Source organism: Lissotriton vulgaris, chromosome 3_1 (genome assembly GCF_964263255.1).
Source record: "Lissotriton vulgaris chromosome 3_1, aLisVul1.2, whole genome shotgun sequence".
Taxonomy (NCBI): Eukaryota; Metazoa; Chordata; class Amphibia; order Caudata; family Salamandridae; genus Lissotriton; species Lissotriton vulgaris.
In genome coordinates, this window is record NC_141689.1 from 1,585,697,459 (window position 1) to 1,585,715,683 (window position 18,225).

General features: G+C 42.0%; 1 protein-coding gene across 4 annotated transcripts; it reads right to left on the reverse strand.

The window, feature by feature from the left end:
* Positions 1–218: 218 nt before the first annotated feature.
* On the reverse strand, positions 219–16,923 carry KLF4 (KLF transcription factor 4). 4 transcript variants are annotated; one of them, XM_086962081.1, is made up of 5 exons: positions 16,486–16,923; positions 15,708–15,813; positions 13,599–14,466; positions 13,344–13,508; positions 219–1,328 (listed from the first exon to the last, which is right to left on the reverse strand). In XM_086962081.1, exons 1-5 carry the CDS (start codon positions 16,488–16,490, stop codon positions 1,153–1,155), a joined length of 1,320 nt encoding a protein of 439 aa, XP_086818207.1. In that variant the 5' UTR covers positions 16,491–16,923; the 3' UTR covers positions 219–1,152. The 4 variants fall into 4 exon arrangements, with proteins under 4 accessions (XP_086818207.1, XP_086818206.1, XP_086818205.1 ...); XM_086962080.1 differs by having other exon boundaries at positions 15,693–15,813; XM_086962079.1 differs by having other exon boundaries at positions 13,344–14,466.
* Between the last annotated feature and the right edge of the window lie 1,302 nt (positions 16,924–18,225).

An 18,225-nucleotide genomic window follows, 5' to 3' on the forward strand; every position in this document is an offset into this window, starting at 1 on the left:
TTTTATAGGCAAGAGCTAATAAAATGAGTAGCATTGAGTTGGGTAACAATAAACATTTGTTATTCAGCGCCAAGATACCCTTCTGAGTGAATGTGCCCTTTACAAATATACAAGTTCTGTTATGTTAAGATAGAGATGTATTATAACAATGGATATGAAATGTCCTCATTGTGACTACAGTTTTGTAAAGTACCTAATCTGAAAGAAAACCATGCAGATAAAATAGTTGAGGTTTATTTAAAACACATTTCCAGGTTGAATATGCAAAATACAAACTCCAACAACATTTTCAATTTAGTTCAACATTTACAAATATACAAAATAGAAGTTTGCTTAAATTTATATTACATATTTATTAAGTAACGTTATATAAGAAAACATTTGTTCCACTTAAGGCATACTTAAGAATAAACCATAGTAAACATTATTGCACATTTAAACCACAGTGCATTACAGACCATCTGCATATACATTTTACAAATGAAATCAGGTGTAGGTACCTGACTTTGGTCATAACTGTAGAAATCGGAAGACATAATGTATTTCCTTGTCAAATATGCAGCAGTTTGTTTGAGAGCTTTGGCTTCCTTGGTATGGTACCGTTCGACCAATAGTCACTGAGCACCGTGAAGTCGGTCTCCGATTCTGTCTTGTACCTTAACCCTCATCCTTTCTTCTAAAAATATAACAAAGGCGTTTAGAAGTAAAAGATAATACAAGATGTTATGTTATATATTTAGAAATCTGTGTATGTGCTGTGATGCACAGACAAGGATTCCTAGGGAAAGCAGATGTTCCTTCCCAATGCATAGTCTTTAAAACCCTGATTTTCAAGACTTCCAGTCGCTTATTGGCATAATGTACTCCAGCAATATTCAAGTTGAGTAAAAAAACATGGAATGCTTTAAGATCCAGTCACAGGTCCCATTATCTTTGGTTAGTTTTTGTTTGGTCTCTTTAATTAATTAACTTCCAGGATTAAGTGTGGTCTAATAACCCACTAAGGCCCACTGCTTGGAAGACTAGCTTTTCCATCATGATCTCTTGTAGTGCTTGAGTTTTCTCTGTCCTCTGCAGAAGTCATGTTGATGTGCATGCTTCAAATACTGAGCTGTTTCACGGCAGTATTGAAAAAAGGTCCTTCGCTCAGGATTAAAAGTGTCTCTTCATGTGCAAGGCAAGGTGGTCTGACCGGGAAAAGGCCCGATCACATCTCTGGCACTGAAAGGGGCGATGTCCAGTGTGTTTCCGGTAGTGACGGGTAAGTTCATCTGAACGAGCAAACTTCCATCCGCAACCTTCCCAGTCACAATGATATGGCTTCTCTCCTTGAGAAATAAAAAAATGTAGATTTAGAGTTAGTATGCGATCACACACATTGGAAAATGACTTTACATGCTTATCTAACATAGTACTTTCAGTGATTTATATCAGTAGGCACAGGTATAAGTGGATCATGTGGCCTCAATGTGTCAATGTTTATTATCATTACATTGCATTAATAAGATCCTTATGATGTGTGAACTTTTGAAACAAGGGTAGATCGGTTTTGGAAAAGTATTGCAAAATGGAGGTTCACTACATAAAGCAAAGGACAGTATGAATCTGAATCACAAATTTCAAAAAAATTAATTTGCCAGCACATAATATAATTCTTAATTTACACTATCAGGAATGGTGTGACTTGGCTCTCACAAATGTGTTTTGTTCACACTGCAACACAGCAAAAATAGTGAAAATGTTAATGAGAGGAAAACTGCTACTATAGGCACCTATGTGTATATTCCTGGTTGAACAGCCTGAATAAGCATGTACATTTACCCCTGTGAGAGGACAGGAGTTAATGTTATTTCAGACTGGGAATAAAAAGTGTATCCGTAAACGTAATGGGAGAAATGTTAAATTGTTTTCACCAATGTGGAATATATTTTCCCTTGAAGAAAACAATGTTTTCAAGTGAATAAGCATTTTTTGGTGTTACATGGGGAAATGGAAACCTGTTTGTTCCCCCTCAGGACAGCTATTTACATAAGTGAAAATTCCAGGAAATTTGCAACAGTCATGGGTTCCCAGGACTACGCATGAATTATGTATAACTTAAAAAAAGGTCAAAAATGTGCTCCAAACATAAGAAGAATCTATCTATTGTGAACAAGGCAGACTGTAGTGGTAGACATTGTACTAAAACACGTTGGAGCACAAGCCTGAAACTTAAAAAATTATATGAACAGTGAAGGGATTCAAATATATAAAGCTAGTAAACATGACTAGTGTGATAAAGTTACAAACTAATGCTATAAGATATAATATGAAGATTATTTATTTGTAGATAATTAACCATGGTTCAGAGGTATGCTGATCTTAACAGTGACTATTAATTAAGGAATTGTTCTAGTCTAAAATTTTCAGCTATACTTTTAGGAATAAATTAACAGCTATATGCTGTGGATCTACCACAAATACACCGTTTTCAAATTAGAGAGCACCAAGTTGACAAACCCAAGTTGGTCAATCACAATTTTGGAGAATAATCAAAATGTATTAAATTATTTCCCCAAAAATCTGATGATCTCACAGAAAATACAATAAAGGGTTCATGGTGGAATCCAAAGCACATCAAATTAAAAGACTCCTAGACATTTGTAGTACATATAACTGAAATAAAAAATTGTAAAAGGGTAATAAGACAGTGGAAATAAGATGTCTATTTGAAAATGGTTTGTAGGTGAATGCCTCAAAGGGAAGCCTGCAGCAGGAAGGGTCTACTCTAGGTTGGATTTTTCAGCCTGATAAATTCCAATCAGGTTTAAATGGGGTTTTCAGCCTAGTAAATGCCAATCAGGGTTCAAAATGAAAGAAGATTTGTTTGACAGAAAGGGCTCGTAAGAAACAGTTTCACCAGATTAGTTTGTTTTGATGATTTCACATATAATCGTTTGTCATTTAATGTCTACGGTTTTCTATGAATTCTTGCACCTAATTTTGTTTACCACCAGAACTACAATTACGGTTTTCAGCTTCATACTTCAATTTAGAATCAATCATTCCCCTTCCATGAGTAGCTGAAGATACTACTCTACTAACTCTTCAGGTTTTTCTCTACCTCAGATTAGCTGGACAGTGCCTCCTTAAAGGTTGTTTAGTCAGTTAAGGGTACTATGTAAACGGATGTACTCACACCCTGTCATGTGTTCTTATTCTTCATGGTCAGCGATCACATACTCCATAAAAGCAGCATTCAAAATAGAAGACAAGCTTTTCAAAACATACCTCTACCTGTTTGTGATAATCACAATTTAGGGTTTGTAATGAGCTGGCTCGAAAGAGCATTTAAGCGCTTTGCTTATCCCTTGGAAAGGGTAACCTTACAACTTGACAAAGAAAACAGTTTGGATTTTTAAAACGGTGAGATGTTATTGGAGAATGAAACATGGTCCTCAAAAGTGTCTGATAATTACAATGTGGTATTTCTAGCTAACCTCTGTATGTGCGCAAATGGTCTGTAACACTTATGTTTTCACAATATTTGATGAACTGAAATGAGGTACAATTACTCAATCCCACCAAACTGTTTTCAAAACTATATTAAGCAGTTAAGAGAAATCACTAAAATAGAATTAATCTCATGATGGTTAAGCCTCTATCAAATTTTTAGGCTGACTTAGCCAAGTTAAATCTAGAAGTAGTCCTTTAACCCCTTCCCTGCTCATGACGAGCTCATGCAGTACACTGGTCGTGTGCTCATGACGAGCTGAGCTCGTCATGAAACAATGGAATTCAAAGAGTTCCAGCACAGGAGGGGAATTCCATCAGCAGCGATGTGGTTAAACAAAATACATGGCATGGACTGCATGACAGAAATTGGCACTAGATGGAAATTTAGTTGTATGGTTTTCACTGAAATTGCTAAATAAAAGTCAAAAGTTCATTTTTTTGTGTTAAAAAACTGACTGATCCCTCAGATATTACATCTCCGAGAGCCAGTGAGTTCTGAACACTGACAAGATTCTGACGATTTTAGTCATACAATGTTTCTAGAAGAAGGAAGTGGGATGGTAAAGAAGAGTAAGGTGCAAAGTATGAGTAGTCCAGTACTTCCATGCAGTGTGTTGACTGAATTGGCCTAAAGGCAGTTTAGACAGCCCAAAGAGTACACTCAGGCTTGACGACTGGAGTGCCTCATGAGATACTATGAAACTGCAATTCGATACATGGAATGGGTCTTGACTGAAGATGAGTGATTGCTTTAAGACTGACAATATGATATAAATGTGTGTTTAACCCCTTCCAGGCTATTGACAGAACCGTTCCATCACGGCCCGCGGGTGAGCTGTGCTCATGACGGAACGGTTCCGTCACGGCCCGGGCCGCCAAGCCTGCACGGCGCTGATTTCGTGCCTGCGCGGCACGTTTAATTGAGCGGGCGGGGCCGTGACGGAACCATTCCGTCATGAGCACAGCTCACCCGCGAGCCGTGACGGAACGGTTCTGTCACCCGCGGAGCTCACCCGAGCGCCCCCCCGCGACCGTTATTGCTGCGGCGGAATAGCCGCCGCAGCGAAAGGGTTAATGAGCATGCTGTATTCACTGCACATGGCATTTCTATTATAGGGTTTCTTGTATCATGACAAAAAATGAAAAAGCAATAAAAAACGTTTTTAAACCATACAATAAAAAATTATTTTTATAATTATTATTATTATTATCATTATTATTATTATTACTTAAAGCACACCACAAATTGCCTCTTGGAGTTTATATCGATAGGAACTATTGTTGTCATCTTTAAATGTGACCTAATTCTGCATATTTTTTATGGATGTGCAATGGCGTCCAGTTTGCCAATGAACTTCAAGTTTTACAGCTGTACACCTCAAAATACAGATTATTATTTCAATCTTTTTTTACGTTTGGAGGAAGCGGTAAGCCAAAGGTAGGGGACAACAAGATTCAGGAAATTATAAAACATAAATCTATGAAGTGCCACCCTATAAAATAGGGTAACACCATACGAGTCTAATGTAATACCATGGGCAAGGACTATTGGAGGTTTGGGACTGATTGTAACAAGTAAAAGGAAGCGGAAAGCCAAAGGTAGGGAACAACAATATTCAGGAAATTATAAAACATAAATCTAGGAAGTGCCACCCTATAAAATAGGGTAACACCATACAAATCTAATGTAATCCTATGGGCAAGAATTACTGGAGGTTTGGGCTGATCGTAACAAGTAAAAGGAGGTTTGGGACTGATTGTAACAAGTAAAAAAAACATTTAGAAAATAATGAAAAATTTGGCTTTTTTTTACAAAAGTGGCAAAATTAGCTCTCAAAACATGTGTTTACTGTTGTTGTTTGTCGGCCTTACTTCAGCCTTCTGGCAACAGATGTTATGGCTGAGTGAGCAGATGTGACGTACAGCTGCAAATGTTTTAAGGTTACACTTTTTGCTACTTTTGGAATTTACTGGGTGTATTGGTTGAATTCAAAGTATTATTTGACTTGGCTGTTTTTAGCCTTTTTAGTATACATAATTTATCTCTGCGTCTTTTATGCAAGTTAGAAGTGGGGAAAAGTTAGAGTAAGTAAGGGGTAATAGCAAATGGAGAAATGGGAGATAAATGAGGGATTCACTTCTACCTAGGGTGTTTGGAATGCGTGTTTCAAATGAGAGCATAGTTCTGTGGAGAAGAGGGTGGGGGGTATTCTGGGATTTTGGAGCTAAGTAAAAAGAGAACGAAAGCATTTTACAGTTTTAATACAATAAATACCATTGTTCAGTTTTTGTTCTTTTTAATGTAAATGTTTTATTTCTTCATTTTTACATTCAATATTTTATTTTCAATGTCTATTATTTAAGTGGTTTTTTTCTTTTTATACTGATAGCTTGCGAGAAGATAAGCAATGAATTTAAAATCAAGTTAAAATTAGAAATGTTAGTTTTTACCAATAGCATTCAGAACTTCGCTTCTGTTGCTCTGGGAATCTAATGAACCCATTGCAACACAATCAGCAACAAGACAGACTAATGCAAGAGGCAAACGTATTGATGTTATGGAAACTCTTACGCAGGAACAACTAACAGCCTGATTCATGATCGGGCCGTTTTGCGAGGCTCAAATAGCGAATCATAAGGAATCGCTATTTGAGACTCGCAAAACGGTAATCATGTAGGAATCGCAATATTAATTGCGATTCCCACTGATTCCTTATTTGCGATTAGCTAATTGCTAATCGCAAATAAGGAATAACTCCCCATGCATTCCTATGGGCCAAAAGGCCCATAGGAATGCATGGGGAGTATTCCTTATTTGCGATTAGCAATTTGCTACTCGCAAATTAGATAGCTATTTAAAGGGTGCCAGGGGTGTCCAAAGGACACCCTGTAGCACCCCTTAAATGCAAATTGAAACAGGTGTTGCGCACACACATGTCCAAAGGACATGTGTGTGTGCAACATGCAACTTAGAAAAATGCTTTTAAAAGCATTTTTCTAAGTTTTTGCTATTTACCGAGAGGTCTGACCTCTCGGTAAATAGCGGCCCAAAATTGCATTTTCGCAATTTTAAAATGCTTCATGAATTGCATTTAAGGAATCTCAAATAGAGATTCCTTAAATGTAATTCCTCGCAATTTAGCGATTTAGCAATTACCGATTTTTGCATTTGGGATGCTGAATCCCAAATGCAAAAATCGCACTCGCAAAGGGCCGGATTCTCAGAATCCGGCCCTTTGCGAACCGATTTAGCCTTCATGAATAAGGCTGCTAGTCTTAGAGAGGCAGGATGTCCTGCAAATCTAGCATGCAAGCGTGAAGAAGCAAGGAAACTGAATGCAGAAAGCCTAAAACTTACATAGGTTAGAGCCAATCTAAGATCAGGTGAAAATAGGGCCTTGAGATGCAGTAATAGGAGAGATAAGTAGGTATTGGCTCCGGGACCCAAACTGGCACAGACTGGAGCTGAAAGGCAATTCTGCTCATTTGAAGTAAAGACAAAACGATGCAGGTCAAGGTCAAAGCAAGAGCAAGAAAAGTTGCTAAAAAAAATATTTTTACGGTTTTACTTTTCCAAATTGTTGAGCTAAATGTTTGATCAGAAATATATATTTTAGGCACATAATAATTCAGAACAAAACATTCCTTCTCAATAAATGTATTTCGACCCAAACCGTGTCTCGAACTTTTCTCCTAGATTCGGGGAAACATGCTTGACAGCCATGTGGTCTGTCCTGTCGTCAATTTTTACGAATCTGTTTAGGCAGCCAGTAAACACTGCACCTGGTACGGGTCAGGCAGACAGAGCTGCAAACTGAGTGTCGGCCGACAGAGGGCAGTGTTTGATAGTGAGACCTCTCAAGTCTCACTATTCTGTCTGTGGCCTTGATCGCTCTAGTGTAATTTTCAAAGTAGTTAATTGAACCTCGAATCTTTGAAGGTCAAAAATATGGGTACATATTACAAAAGCTCGTATGTTTCTTGAAAAACAGAACGCAAAATAATACGGAGAAGAATTTTAAAGCTCTGCGCATAAATGGTAACTCTCACCCATATCACATTATAGCGCTGAGATAATGCTGGCATTCTAAGATTACTGATCTAAGACCAAATCCATGAAAATGACAGACTGTCCTCTTACTGGAGCAACTAATACACCTGCCTCTGGCTAATTCTGAACAGAAACCTGCATCTACACAATAGCTATTCTTCACATCTGATGACCATTCGGAATCTATAATTTCATCTGCAGGTAACATAAGCTGTGCTTCCAGAACAACATGGATCCCTCTCTGTTCCCGAAGACACAATACCACAATAAAAGCACACCACAAATCAAGGATCAAGTTTGCGGGCAAGAATAAAACAGGACAAGTGTGTTGTCACCTAAAGCTCTTTTTGGAATCCAGATTTGTTCAAAAACGCATGTGGGCATTGTTAAATGCAGATATAAAATCCCTAAGTCACCTTTTCATTTAGTCTTAATTATTTTAATATATTAAGCATTTGTTTTATGAAGCAGATCGTACCACATTTCTGCCATGTTTAAGTAATGCAAATATAACGTTTTACTAATATTCAACTCTTTAATCGTACTCAAAGAAATGCATTATTGCGATTGTTACAAAGGTATTCAGTGCAATCCAGAGTCGGCACCATATTATTTCCATTATGGTCTCTTTGCATGTACACAAGCACATTCCATATCAACCTACCATATGCATATGACTGTTCAACCAATACACAACAATTTAATGATAGGTTGCTGCTGCAGTTTTAGGGCACATTGTGTGCTTTCGCTGACAGAGCAAACTACCTAATGAAAGAGGAGCTGATCAAACTAGGGGGATCAGCAACAATGGTTAACCCAATAGCTTAATAAACTAATAGACTATTTTACAATGTATGAACATTTTATACTGGATAACATATTATTAAAAGTTCTAGCCAAAGTATAAATATGCACATCTATTAGGGACAGTCAGGCTAGAAGCTGCGGCCCGCTACCACCATGCGCATCCCTTGCACTCTCTTTTCTACCCCTAGAGTCAGGAAACAGGAAGACAGTAATGGGAATAAAATGTAAACAAGGCTATAACTTCAATATTCATTTTCCAGAGTTTTCACTCTTTGCCCATAGCCTAGTCTGTAAAAAGCAAGTAGGAAGCGGTGGTGGGGCAAAGGGCTGAACAAGGAGTTAGCTTGGGATGTCACTCAGAATAAAAGTGTGTCACTTTCACTACCCCAGCGTTTGATGAATTCACCTGCATGCTTAAAAAACTGGAATGGCGGAATGCGCCATTCGGGAGAACTATCATCAGAGCAAGTAGGGTGTGGGGGCGATCACTGCTCAATAACTGTCTGTGTTGTATTACCGAACATGGGATTATGGGGTCTATTTTCAATGCTTGGATTAGGTTTACTTGCCCTAAGCTATGCTGCTGTCGACCACACTTTTACAAACAAGAACAAAAACTAGGAGTAACAGAAAAACATATGGAATAGGCAGATTCTAAATATGAATCTATTCCTAGTCATGTAGCATAAACAATAAAATGTTGCTTGCGTTTGATAGTAGTTGTATTTATAGTTTTTTATCTGGCAACTTTGATCATGTCACCTCAAGTCTGTTGGGTTCGGATGGATTGTTGTTTGACGAATTTCTTAAAATTGAGAACAACCCCTTAAAACCAGGAGGTTGCCAATTCCATGTTTTAGCCAGATCCAAAGCAAATAACTTCAAGTTCACTGGCAAAAGCAGTAATTATATCACAGCCCTAGCGGACCTCGGAATTTAATGGTTTAATGGGAACTGATTTATTTTCACCTCTATGGAACAATCATTCTGTGACTACCCTTAGAGAACATTATCTGTCTACTCATTTAGACCAAAAATATTTATGCAGCTCATATTTTTCCCTTATGTTTCGCATTAGTTATATTTTAACGTTGAACCCTTGCATCTTTTTTAATAAGGCTCAGTGGTTTGCACTTCACTGTTAAACTGTGTATGTGAACTCTGGACAACAGGTTCGGATGCTGGCATTGTCATCTAGGCGTTTTATCGTGCCAGGGTCAAGAGAAAGAGCAGTGTGGCTGATAGGGCAATAATGAAATGTAAATGCCCTTTGAAATGTGCATGGCTAGCTAAAGAACATGTTTTTAGTATTATAAGATCAGAAGCCCTTTACCCTACTCTGAAAATTTAATGTGTTTTCCTAGTGGTGTTTTTTAACGAGTCAAAGAAAATGGCTGCCTTCCTCAACGAGTTAGAGAGTAAGTTTCACCCTTTTGAGCCCTCACAGTATGGCACAATTGTCACAACAAGAGTCGCAGCAACCTCCGTAGGCTTTTGTATAAGTTTGAAATACATTTTTTTACTTTTACGAGATTTAGAAAAAAATTACCTGGATAGGTGAAACTGCTGCAGCAATTTCCCCGAAGTACTAAGCTGTATAAAGATTTATGATTCCAGAATGATATCCGGTCCACGTGTACGGATGGATAAATGTAATGCATACCTTACTTGCTAAACTTTTTTAACATCGTGGTAAAACTCTCTTCCCCAATAAAAAAAAGAGGCTAAAAGTCAAGTGTACCTCAACCATATCCCGATCGTATCCCTTTCTGTCATATGAAAACTGATTTGCTTCTGCCACTCACCAGAAAAAAAGATCTTTGACCACTTTCAGGGTGGAAAAAAATTCTCATATCCTGCATATCAAAGTTCACCAACTTTCATATATTTTCACGCCGTGAAACTCCCCCAATTACACCACGCTGGTGCTTTCAACATGTGAGTAAAGGTGCATCTTGTGAATGTTGAACTTGCATTCGTAAATAAGCCAATTTGGGCAAAAAGCTTTCTGACTCAGTCCTACAGTGTCAAATGGCAAGTGGTAGTTAGATCCCTTTGCAAGCTATAAAGACCTCCAAAGGGGTTCCTTCTGCTGGCCTTCTAAGAGATAAAGTGGTTGTTGGCCAGGGATATCAAAAGCACCCTGGGAGACCACATGAAGAGTGCTGTCATACTATCCATTGCATTGACTAAATATGCTGATGGTCACAGTAGTGTGGCACAAAACACCACTACTAAGTAGTGTGGCTCACTGGTTAGAGGCGGCAGACCCGAGAGCAGAGGACGGCCCGGGACCAGGGTTCGATTCCCGGTGCGGCAGGTTTCTGGACCAGGGTCAGCGGACTCAATAATTCTCTCGCCTCGGTGCCCACTCTGATCAGCGTTCACACTCGGCAACTCTGGGCATTAGCTTGCCTCATCTTCACTAACGGCCCCACCAGACCGCCGGGGATGCCTGGTCTCACCCTGGAGATACCCATTAAGGGACCATCTCTCAGGGAAGCCAGGAAGGGTTTTGCAGCGGTCGAAGCGCCTTGGGACCCTCCGGGTAAGTAGTGCGCTATATAAATGCCTAAACATTTACATTTACTTTGCATGCAATAAAAAGGACACTTCCCGTCTACCCTCAATTCTGAGGGTGCACCAAATCCACAAAGTCTACAGTCCACACTCTGCTTGTGTCATTTGATGTCTTAGCAGTGCTGAGGAAGAGGTTATCGATCTTAGTAACTGTTGGATAAGTTCCTCTTTTTCACCCATTTGCCATCTTCCAGACCAGGATTCCCTTTTCCCACTATAGCCTGAGCCACCAAAAGATTGTTTCTAACACTGCGGTATACTATGTGGCAGGGCATACTCTAGAGACATTGTGAAGTTGCCATGTCAAGCAAAAAAAAAAATCACCTACGCTTAACGCCCACATACCTGTCTGTTCTAGCTTAAAGGAGACTGGAGCCCTCACTTTATATTAGAATGAAAGTAATTTGAGGAAATCGTGCATTGAGAAAACTGTACACTCCAGTGTGCAAAGCTATTTTTTATCTTGACCAAAATGTGCTTTGCTAGAAAAGTCCACACGCTAGGCTGTGCACCATCGGCATCCTTGCGATCACAGCACCGTATAGAGATAACATTCAGTCTATACTCAGGTCATCCTAGAATATTAATGGGTTAAAATGTTTTGTGTGTTTAGGGTTTTCACCACATCCTAGCAAAAAACTTGGAAGACTAGAGGGAATGCAGAAAGATGCAAGGATATTGCTAGTATCGTTGTATGACAAATCTTTGCTATTTTTATACAATACAGCTTTTTTTTTTTTAAACAATTTCTACTTAGTAAAAAAAAAAAGTTGCCACTTGTGCGGCCTCGCCGAGCTATGGAATATCTGGTGGATGTTTTTTTACTCGGTGTCGACCTCCTTTCTAAAGTGATTTGTTTAGCCGGATGTTGTGTTGTCTCTGTTCTCCTAAGTCTGTGACTTCAATTTCCAGTGTGTGTGTGTGTGTGTGTGCGTGCGTGCATCTCCATGTGTCCCCAACCAAGGATATAAAGATTTCCCACCCTTAGAACATGGGGGTATATACAGCAGTAGTGACCTGTGGCGGTAAATAAGGTTCCTGAAAACTATACCTGCAATACCTAAAGGTTGTCGAATAAAATGGCGGAATAACTTACCTTAACACAGTTCTACGGGTATGTTTTTAGAGTCCATTTAGCTGACAGTGAATACTGCCAAAAATTATTGTGCGGCTTCACGATAATTAACAGCAATATGTACATGCTTTCAGGTGACGCGATTAACAGGCATGTTCACCACTGCACCAGGTTCTAGATGATGCCCTTTTTGTACCAGTACTGATGCAAGAAGTAATTTTATATTTTGGTAATTGCAGTACTTGTTTTCTCCAACAAATTAATTCAATAAGTATTCGACCATTTGTATATTTTCTTGCAAGATCACACAGGACTAAATTTGGGTAGCCCTGAAAGCTAATGTACTATATCGTTTCTTCCCTTATTATTACTCCTTAGTGGGGCTTCAGTGTAAAACATCAATTTTGTTGTGGCAAAAAATGGTATTCCACTCTAAAAAATAAAGCCACCACTTATGAATGCAAATATCAACAGGTTGCAACACAAAAAAAACATAACAAATTACATGAAATGCTAGAAGACTGTATTCAGATAGATGTTCCCAGACACATAGTTTAAAGCTACAAATAAAGGAGAGCACAGACAAATTTTGTAAACTGTTTAACACACTAACTCCATCCAAGGAACCAAACTAGAACTTGATTTTGCGAAAAGTTATTTTGTCTCATGTAATTGAATCGTTAAGGGGTTAATGCCCAGTTATTGCACAGCGTTGATAATCAAACTGAAGTACATGGAGATGTAATAGCTTGCACAGGATGAAGTAAGTGCCTCGACTAGGGAATTTGGGATTAGAAACCAGCTGGCCTAGTTCCACAGTTGTCAATTATTTATCCGGCCAGTGCTGTAAATTATGAGCCAAAATCTCCAAGTCAGCTATTCTGCACTCACAAATCTTGCAACATGAACAAAACCTCTTCTTGAATCAATGTGTCTTAGGATAATGTTCTGTGCTGCCATTCTTCAGCAAGAAACAAATTACAGTCCGTATCTCCACTGGGATTTATTTCTTGACACAGGGCAAAACTATTTTTTGTTCCTGAGCCCTATTGATCTACAAACTGTCCTAAACTGCGAGTCATTGAAATTACCAACGAGTGTTCTTAGTATGAATTCTTTTAGGTATTTAATCCAACACAAGATGCCCTGGGGTAACTTTATGGAATGATGTCCCCAAGTATGGCCACTCTCTGGCATATGTGAGGAATCATAATTATAGTCAGCATATCTAGGAGAGTTGAATAGCTAATAGGAATAACAACTAAATATCACAGAGAATTTCTTTCAACTTATTAAGGAACTTTGTTATCCCAGACATCACCCTTTTTAACTCACCTGTGTGTGTGCGAAGGTGCGCCTTGAGATGAGAGCTCTTAGTGTAGGTCTTGCCGCAGCCCGCATAGTCGCAGGTGTGGGTCGCTGTCCTTTTCCTTGGCCAGGATCTGCGACCCCTCTTTGGTTTGCTTTCCTCGGGCAGGCAACTTCCGGAATTCATTAGCTCTAAAGGTGAAGAGGGCGGAGTCAGCATCACCCCTTGTACCAACAGATGCACGTTTAAAGGCTCTTCAAACATACTTAGGTAAGACTGACCTTGGTAATGGAGTGCTGACGGTGGCAGTTGCTGCTGCTCCGGCTGGAAATGAGGGAAGCTGCCAGTTGGGGTGTAAACAGGGGGCAGTGGTGGCAGTGGTGGGTGGGTTAGACCCTGAGATGATGGGTGGCAGTCTCTGGTCATCAGCTCCTCTGGCGTCAAGGGTTGGTTAGTCCTACTTAGAGGGCCTCCCAAGGAATAGTCATGGGGCCCTTGAGATCTTTGGCCGGTCCCAAGGCCATCAAGTGTCCTGCCCATGGTGCAGGAGGCAGAGGTCTCTTGCTTGATTTTTTGACACACCCTGGGCATCGGCTGGCCACAGTAAGAGGCCACTGGACTGTTCATCCCCCCGTTCAGTTTGCTGACTCCCATGACCTGGCTATAGTCCCCCATTTCCAAGGTGCTTTTTACCACAAATTTCCCATGCAGGCTGGTGGGCTGCTGCTGGTGAATGTAGACAGGGTCAAGGTCGGGCCGCATGAGTTCTGCTACAAATCCACCAGAGGGGGACACATCACTGATATCAGCCAGGTTGAAAGGGGAGGAAGAAAGGTCCCGGGAGGAGTACATGGCAGGGTTGTCTCCAGCTGAGTCAGGTCCGCGAAGAGAAAAGGAAAAGTTACAATTGGCTGACGCTCCGGCTGGGGGAGGGGAGCAAGACACACTGGCAGTAGATGGGGAAGGCACCACTGAGGATTCTTGATTGATGAGCGAGTTTGACAGTATGAAGTCCAAGTCCAGCAGGTCATTGAATTCCTCAGGCTCTCTCCTGGCCAAGAGGGTGGGGGACTCCTGCTGAAGGGCGTCCGGGTGACAGGGGCTGAAGGCGGGCATCCGCTTCATGTGAGAAAAGTCCTCCTTCCACCTCTACAGAAAAAGAAAACAACCTGTCAGAAATTGAAGTTACAGGTACGCCCAGGCACAGAGCTTAAAGCAGCTGCAGGAGTATGACAATCTCCATCTGACACCCAGCTGTGTTTGTAGTTGCAGACAGGCACCTACCCTGAAAAGCCACAGCGTGTACAACATGCCCTACCACAGTCATTCCTGAGAGTCTGAATTAACACCAAACAAATCATGCAGAAAGGAATATCTACCTCTCCACACACAACTCCTAGTAAAAACAAGTTTAATGCAGAAGACAGTGCAGGAACACCACGCACCACACCACTGGGCAGTGCCAAAGCTTTACCCACTCACTCCCACCCACCTAATTCTGGCAGAATCCCCTTATCGCTACAACTGGCAATACCCTTTCTCCAGCACCACGGGGACTGCCCTGGCATGCCACCGTTGCCCCCCAGGTAGAGCCCTCTAAGAAGCCACTGCATGCAGTGCCACCAACATACACCTCTGAGTGTGCTCCGAAAATACAAAACTGGCAGCAAACGTATACATCCACTACTGGATTTGCCAAAGCACTTCTACTAAAGGAACTGTCCTGGCACCTCAATATAGGCAGCACCTTCAAATTCCTAAAACTAGTAATAACCTTCCACCTCTACCACTGCCATTACATCCACGCTACATTAGTGAACACCAAGACCCAATCACTAGCTGTACTCACAAACCACCTCCCATGGAAGTGCACTTGAATACAGAGAGCACCCTTGAAACTCAAGTTTTGTCGGTGATGTCGCACTCCCGATGTACTGTGAATTCGACGGTTTCACTGGCAGTGCCCTCGCCCACAACTACTGGCATGCACCCAAACCACCCTTCTTGGACGAGTCCAGAACACTTCATTACACCACAGCCCCACTACGACCAAAACCCTACTAGTGTCCCTCTGGAAGAACTGGGGAAGGCAACGCAGGCTGACGCACGTAAAAAATAGGGTTGGAATACCACACTATAGTTAGGCGAAGTTAAACTTAACTTGGGAAAACGTGTTCTAAGGAAGCACTATGCCCACATAAACGCCAAGCAACTTCAGGGAGGGCTTGGAAGTTGGAAGGAGTGGCGCATGTTCAGGTTACAGGCGGCAGCAGCATATATGGGTTAATCGGGATCAGGGCTCAGGGAAGGGGGCGTTGAGCGCCGAGTTGCAGTGGGAGAGCCCGGTGTAGACTGGGTGGGGCACGGATACTCACATTGCCCGCACTTGCCTGTCTCAGGGCTCGTTCCCTTCCCGCTGAGAAGGTGGAGATGGAGGGCAGCAACGTCCCGCTGAGAGCCATGTCCCACTCGCTGCACCCGGGGGGCGGCTGCTGCCTGCAAAGGGAAGAGAAGCGCAAGTGAGGCAACAGCAAAGAACAACATGCACACAGGCGCGCACTACCTTAACACACCATCTGCAGGCATTCTCTCGCTCAAAAGTTAATTAATGCTGTCTGAGAAAACTTCCTGACAACTTCTGAGCACAAAAATATTATCAATCACATAATGATGATCGCAGAAACGAACCACTTCAAGCTATATATTTTGCTAAGAACAAATGCCCTTCCAAAATGACAGACAATTTGGTAATAAAAACGGACCCACCACACTTTAAATTATTTGAAACCTTATGTCATAAATATTCCAGACCTCAATTGAGAAAATTGTCTTGATTGCATGATATAAAGCATACATAGTAAATTAACGATCATCGGTTATCTATAGCTCAGTTCAAAAGTAAATGTCAAAGACTCACGCACCAAGGAATCTGATTGAACCCATTTATTACCTGTCATCTTGAAGTGATTGCACTAGCGTGCAATAGATGACCTTTACACTGCACACAAGCCGCAAACTACTTTGCAGTTGATTATTCGAAAACGCGGGTGCACCACGCACTAAAGTCACATATACAACTGAATGTAACTTTAAAAAACTGCATCTAGAGAAGGAGACAGGCTGAAAACAGATCAAAAGTACATTAATAAAGTAACACCAACCACCTACCTCATTAATCGTGCAGCTAATCCAAATGGTGCCAGGTGATGTAACAAACAAAGGGGGAATAAGGGACCCCAGAGTAGAGGGCACAAGACGTGATGGGCACTCAGTGGGTGGCGTGCTGGAAGGTCTCACCTGCGCTGCTAGCAGCGAAGGCGGCAGAGGATGGCGGAAGGGGATGCCATGGCCGGTGGCAGCAGGTCATGCACGGAGATGACCGGGGGGCTCCACGCCACTGCCATGGGGGCCACAGTTTCTCTTCCGCCGCTGTCTGAGCAGAGGCGCCCACCGATGCCCTTCACCTCCTCCTCCAGTGGCGGATAGCACAGTTCATGCGGTGTGAACATCTATAAGTATGAGTGCGGCTCCGTATCCCGCGCCTGCCGCTCCTGCAGAATATACTGTAATAATTCTCTTAAGCACCAGTGCAGGAAATAGACTGTCACGCCGCGTGCCCTCCATGCCTCTTTATAACCTCCTGTCACTATTTGCCCAGCCCACAGCCCAACCCCCGAGCGTTGCCATGGCGTACGCGCCGATGAAAGAAAACAACAAACTCTACACTGGATCGAACACGTGGGGAGAGTCGAGGGCCGGGCCGGGCCATGACGTCTGTCAAGCAGCTGGCCTGTCGTGCGCGCGATTGGCGTCATCAGGCAGCGGGCGGGAGAGTGGAGGCCCCCGGGCAGGGCTTTTCTCGCGCTCTCTGTTTTTGAGCAGCACAACAGTGGCCGGATAGCAACCGTATGGGTGGCGAGAGGGGGGAGGCGCAGGCCGCTGCCGCGCGCCCTTATCTGCTTCGTTTGTCAGCTATAACTGCGCGCTCTTTACTTTCGTTCTGCCACGCGCGGAACGAAGAAAGGGAAGTACCGAAGGATTTCAATTCTGTGAGAGAAGGTGAAAGGTGAATTTATATTAAAATGCGAATTTGCTTTCGCTTGTCTTGTTCGAATGAGGTGAGTATAGCAGGAAGGTAGGAGTTCAAAAGTATTTGGGGCATATTATCAAGGGGGTTTATCTCCGCTTTTTTGGCTTTAAAAGCCAAGAAAGCGGAGATAAAATTATCTCCCTATTACCTAGCTGTTGCTAACACCAGTTAGCAGTAGCGGTCGGCAGTAGGTGTTTCTATAGGGCGGTGACGTGGGCAGGAGGAGGGGCAGGGTGGGGGGAAATAATGTATGGATTACGGAGTTTTACAGGTAAGTAAACATTTAAATACATAAAACGAATTTTGTTGCGCACACTGCATCACATTTGGTGATGTAGTGTGCGCAACGAAATTCGTTTTATGTATTTAAATGTTTACTTACCTGTAAAACTCCGTAATCCATACATTATTTCCCCCCACCCTGCCCCTCCTCCTGCCCACGTCACCGCCCTATAGAAACACCTACTGCCGACCGCTACTACCAGTTAGCGACAGCTAGTAGGAGATAGCGGCAGCGACGGCCCGTGGAGGGAGTTACGGTGGGGCAGGAGGGCGGGGAGGGGGAGGGGCAGGGTGGAGGTTGCTAAAAACCGGCATATGGATAATTGCAGGTAAGTAAACAATTTAATTAATAAAACGAATTTCGTAGCTCGCACTGCATTGCATTTTTCGATGCAAGGCGCGCTACGAAAATCGTTTTATTAATTAAATTGTTTACTTACCTGCAATTATCCATATGCCGGTTTTTAGCAACCTCCACCCTGCCCCTCCCCCTCCCCGCCCTCCTGCCCCACCGTAACTCCCTCCACGGGCCGTCG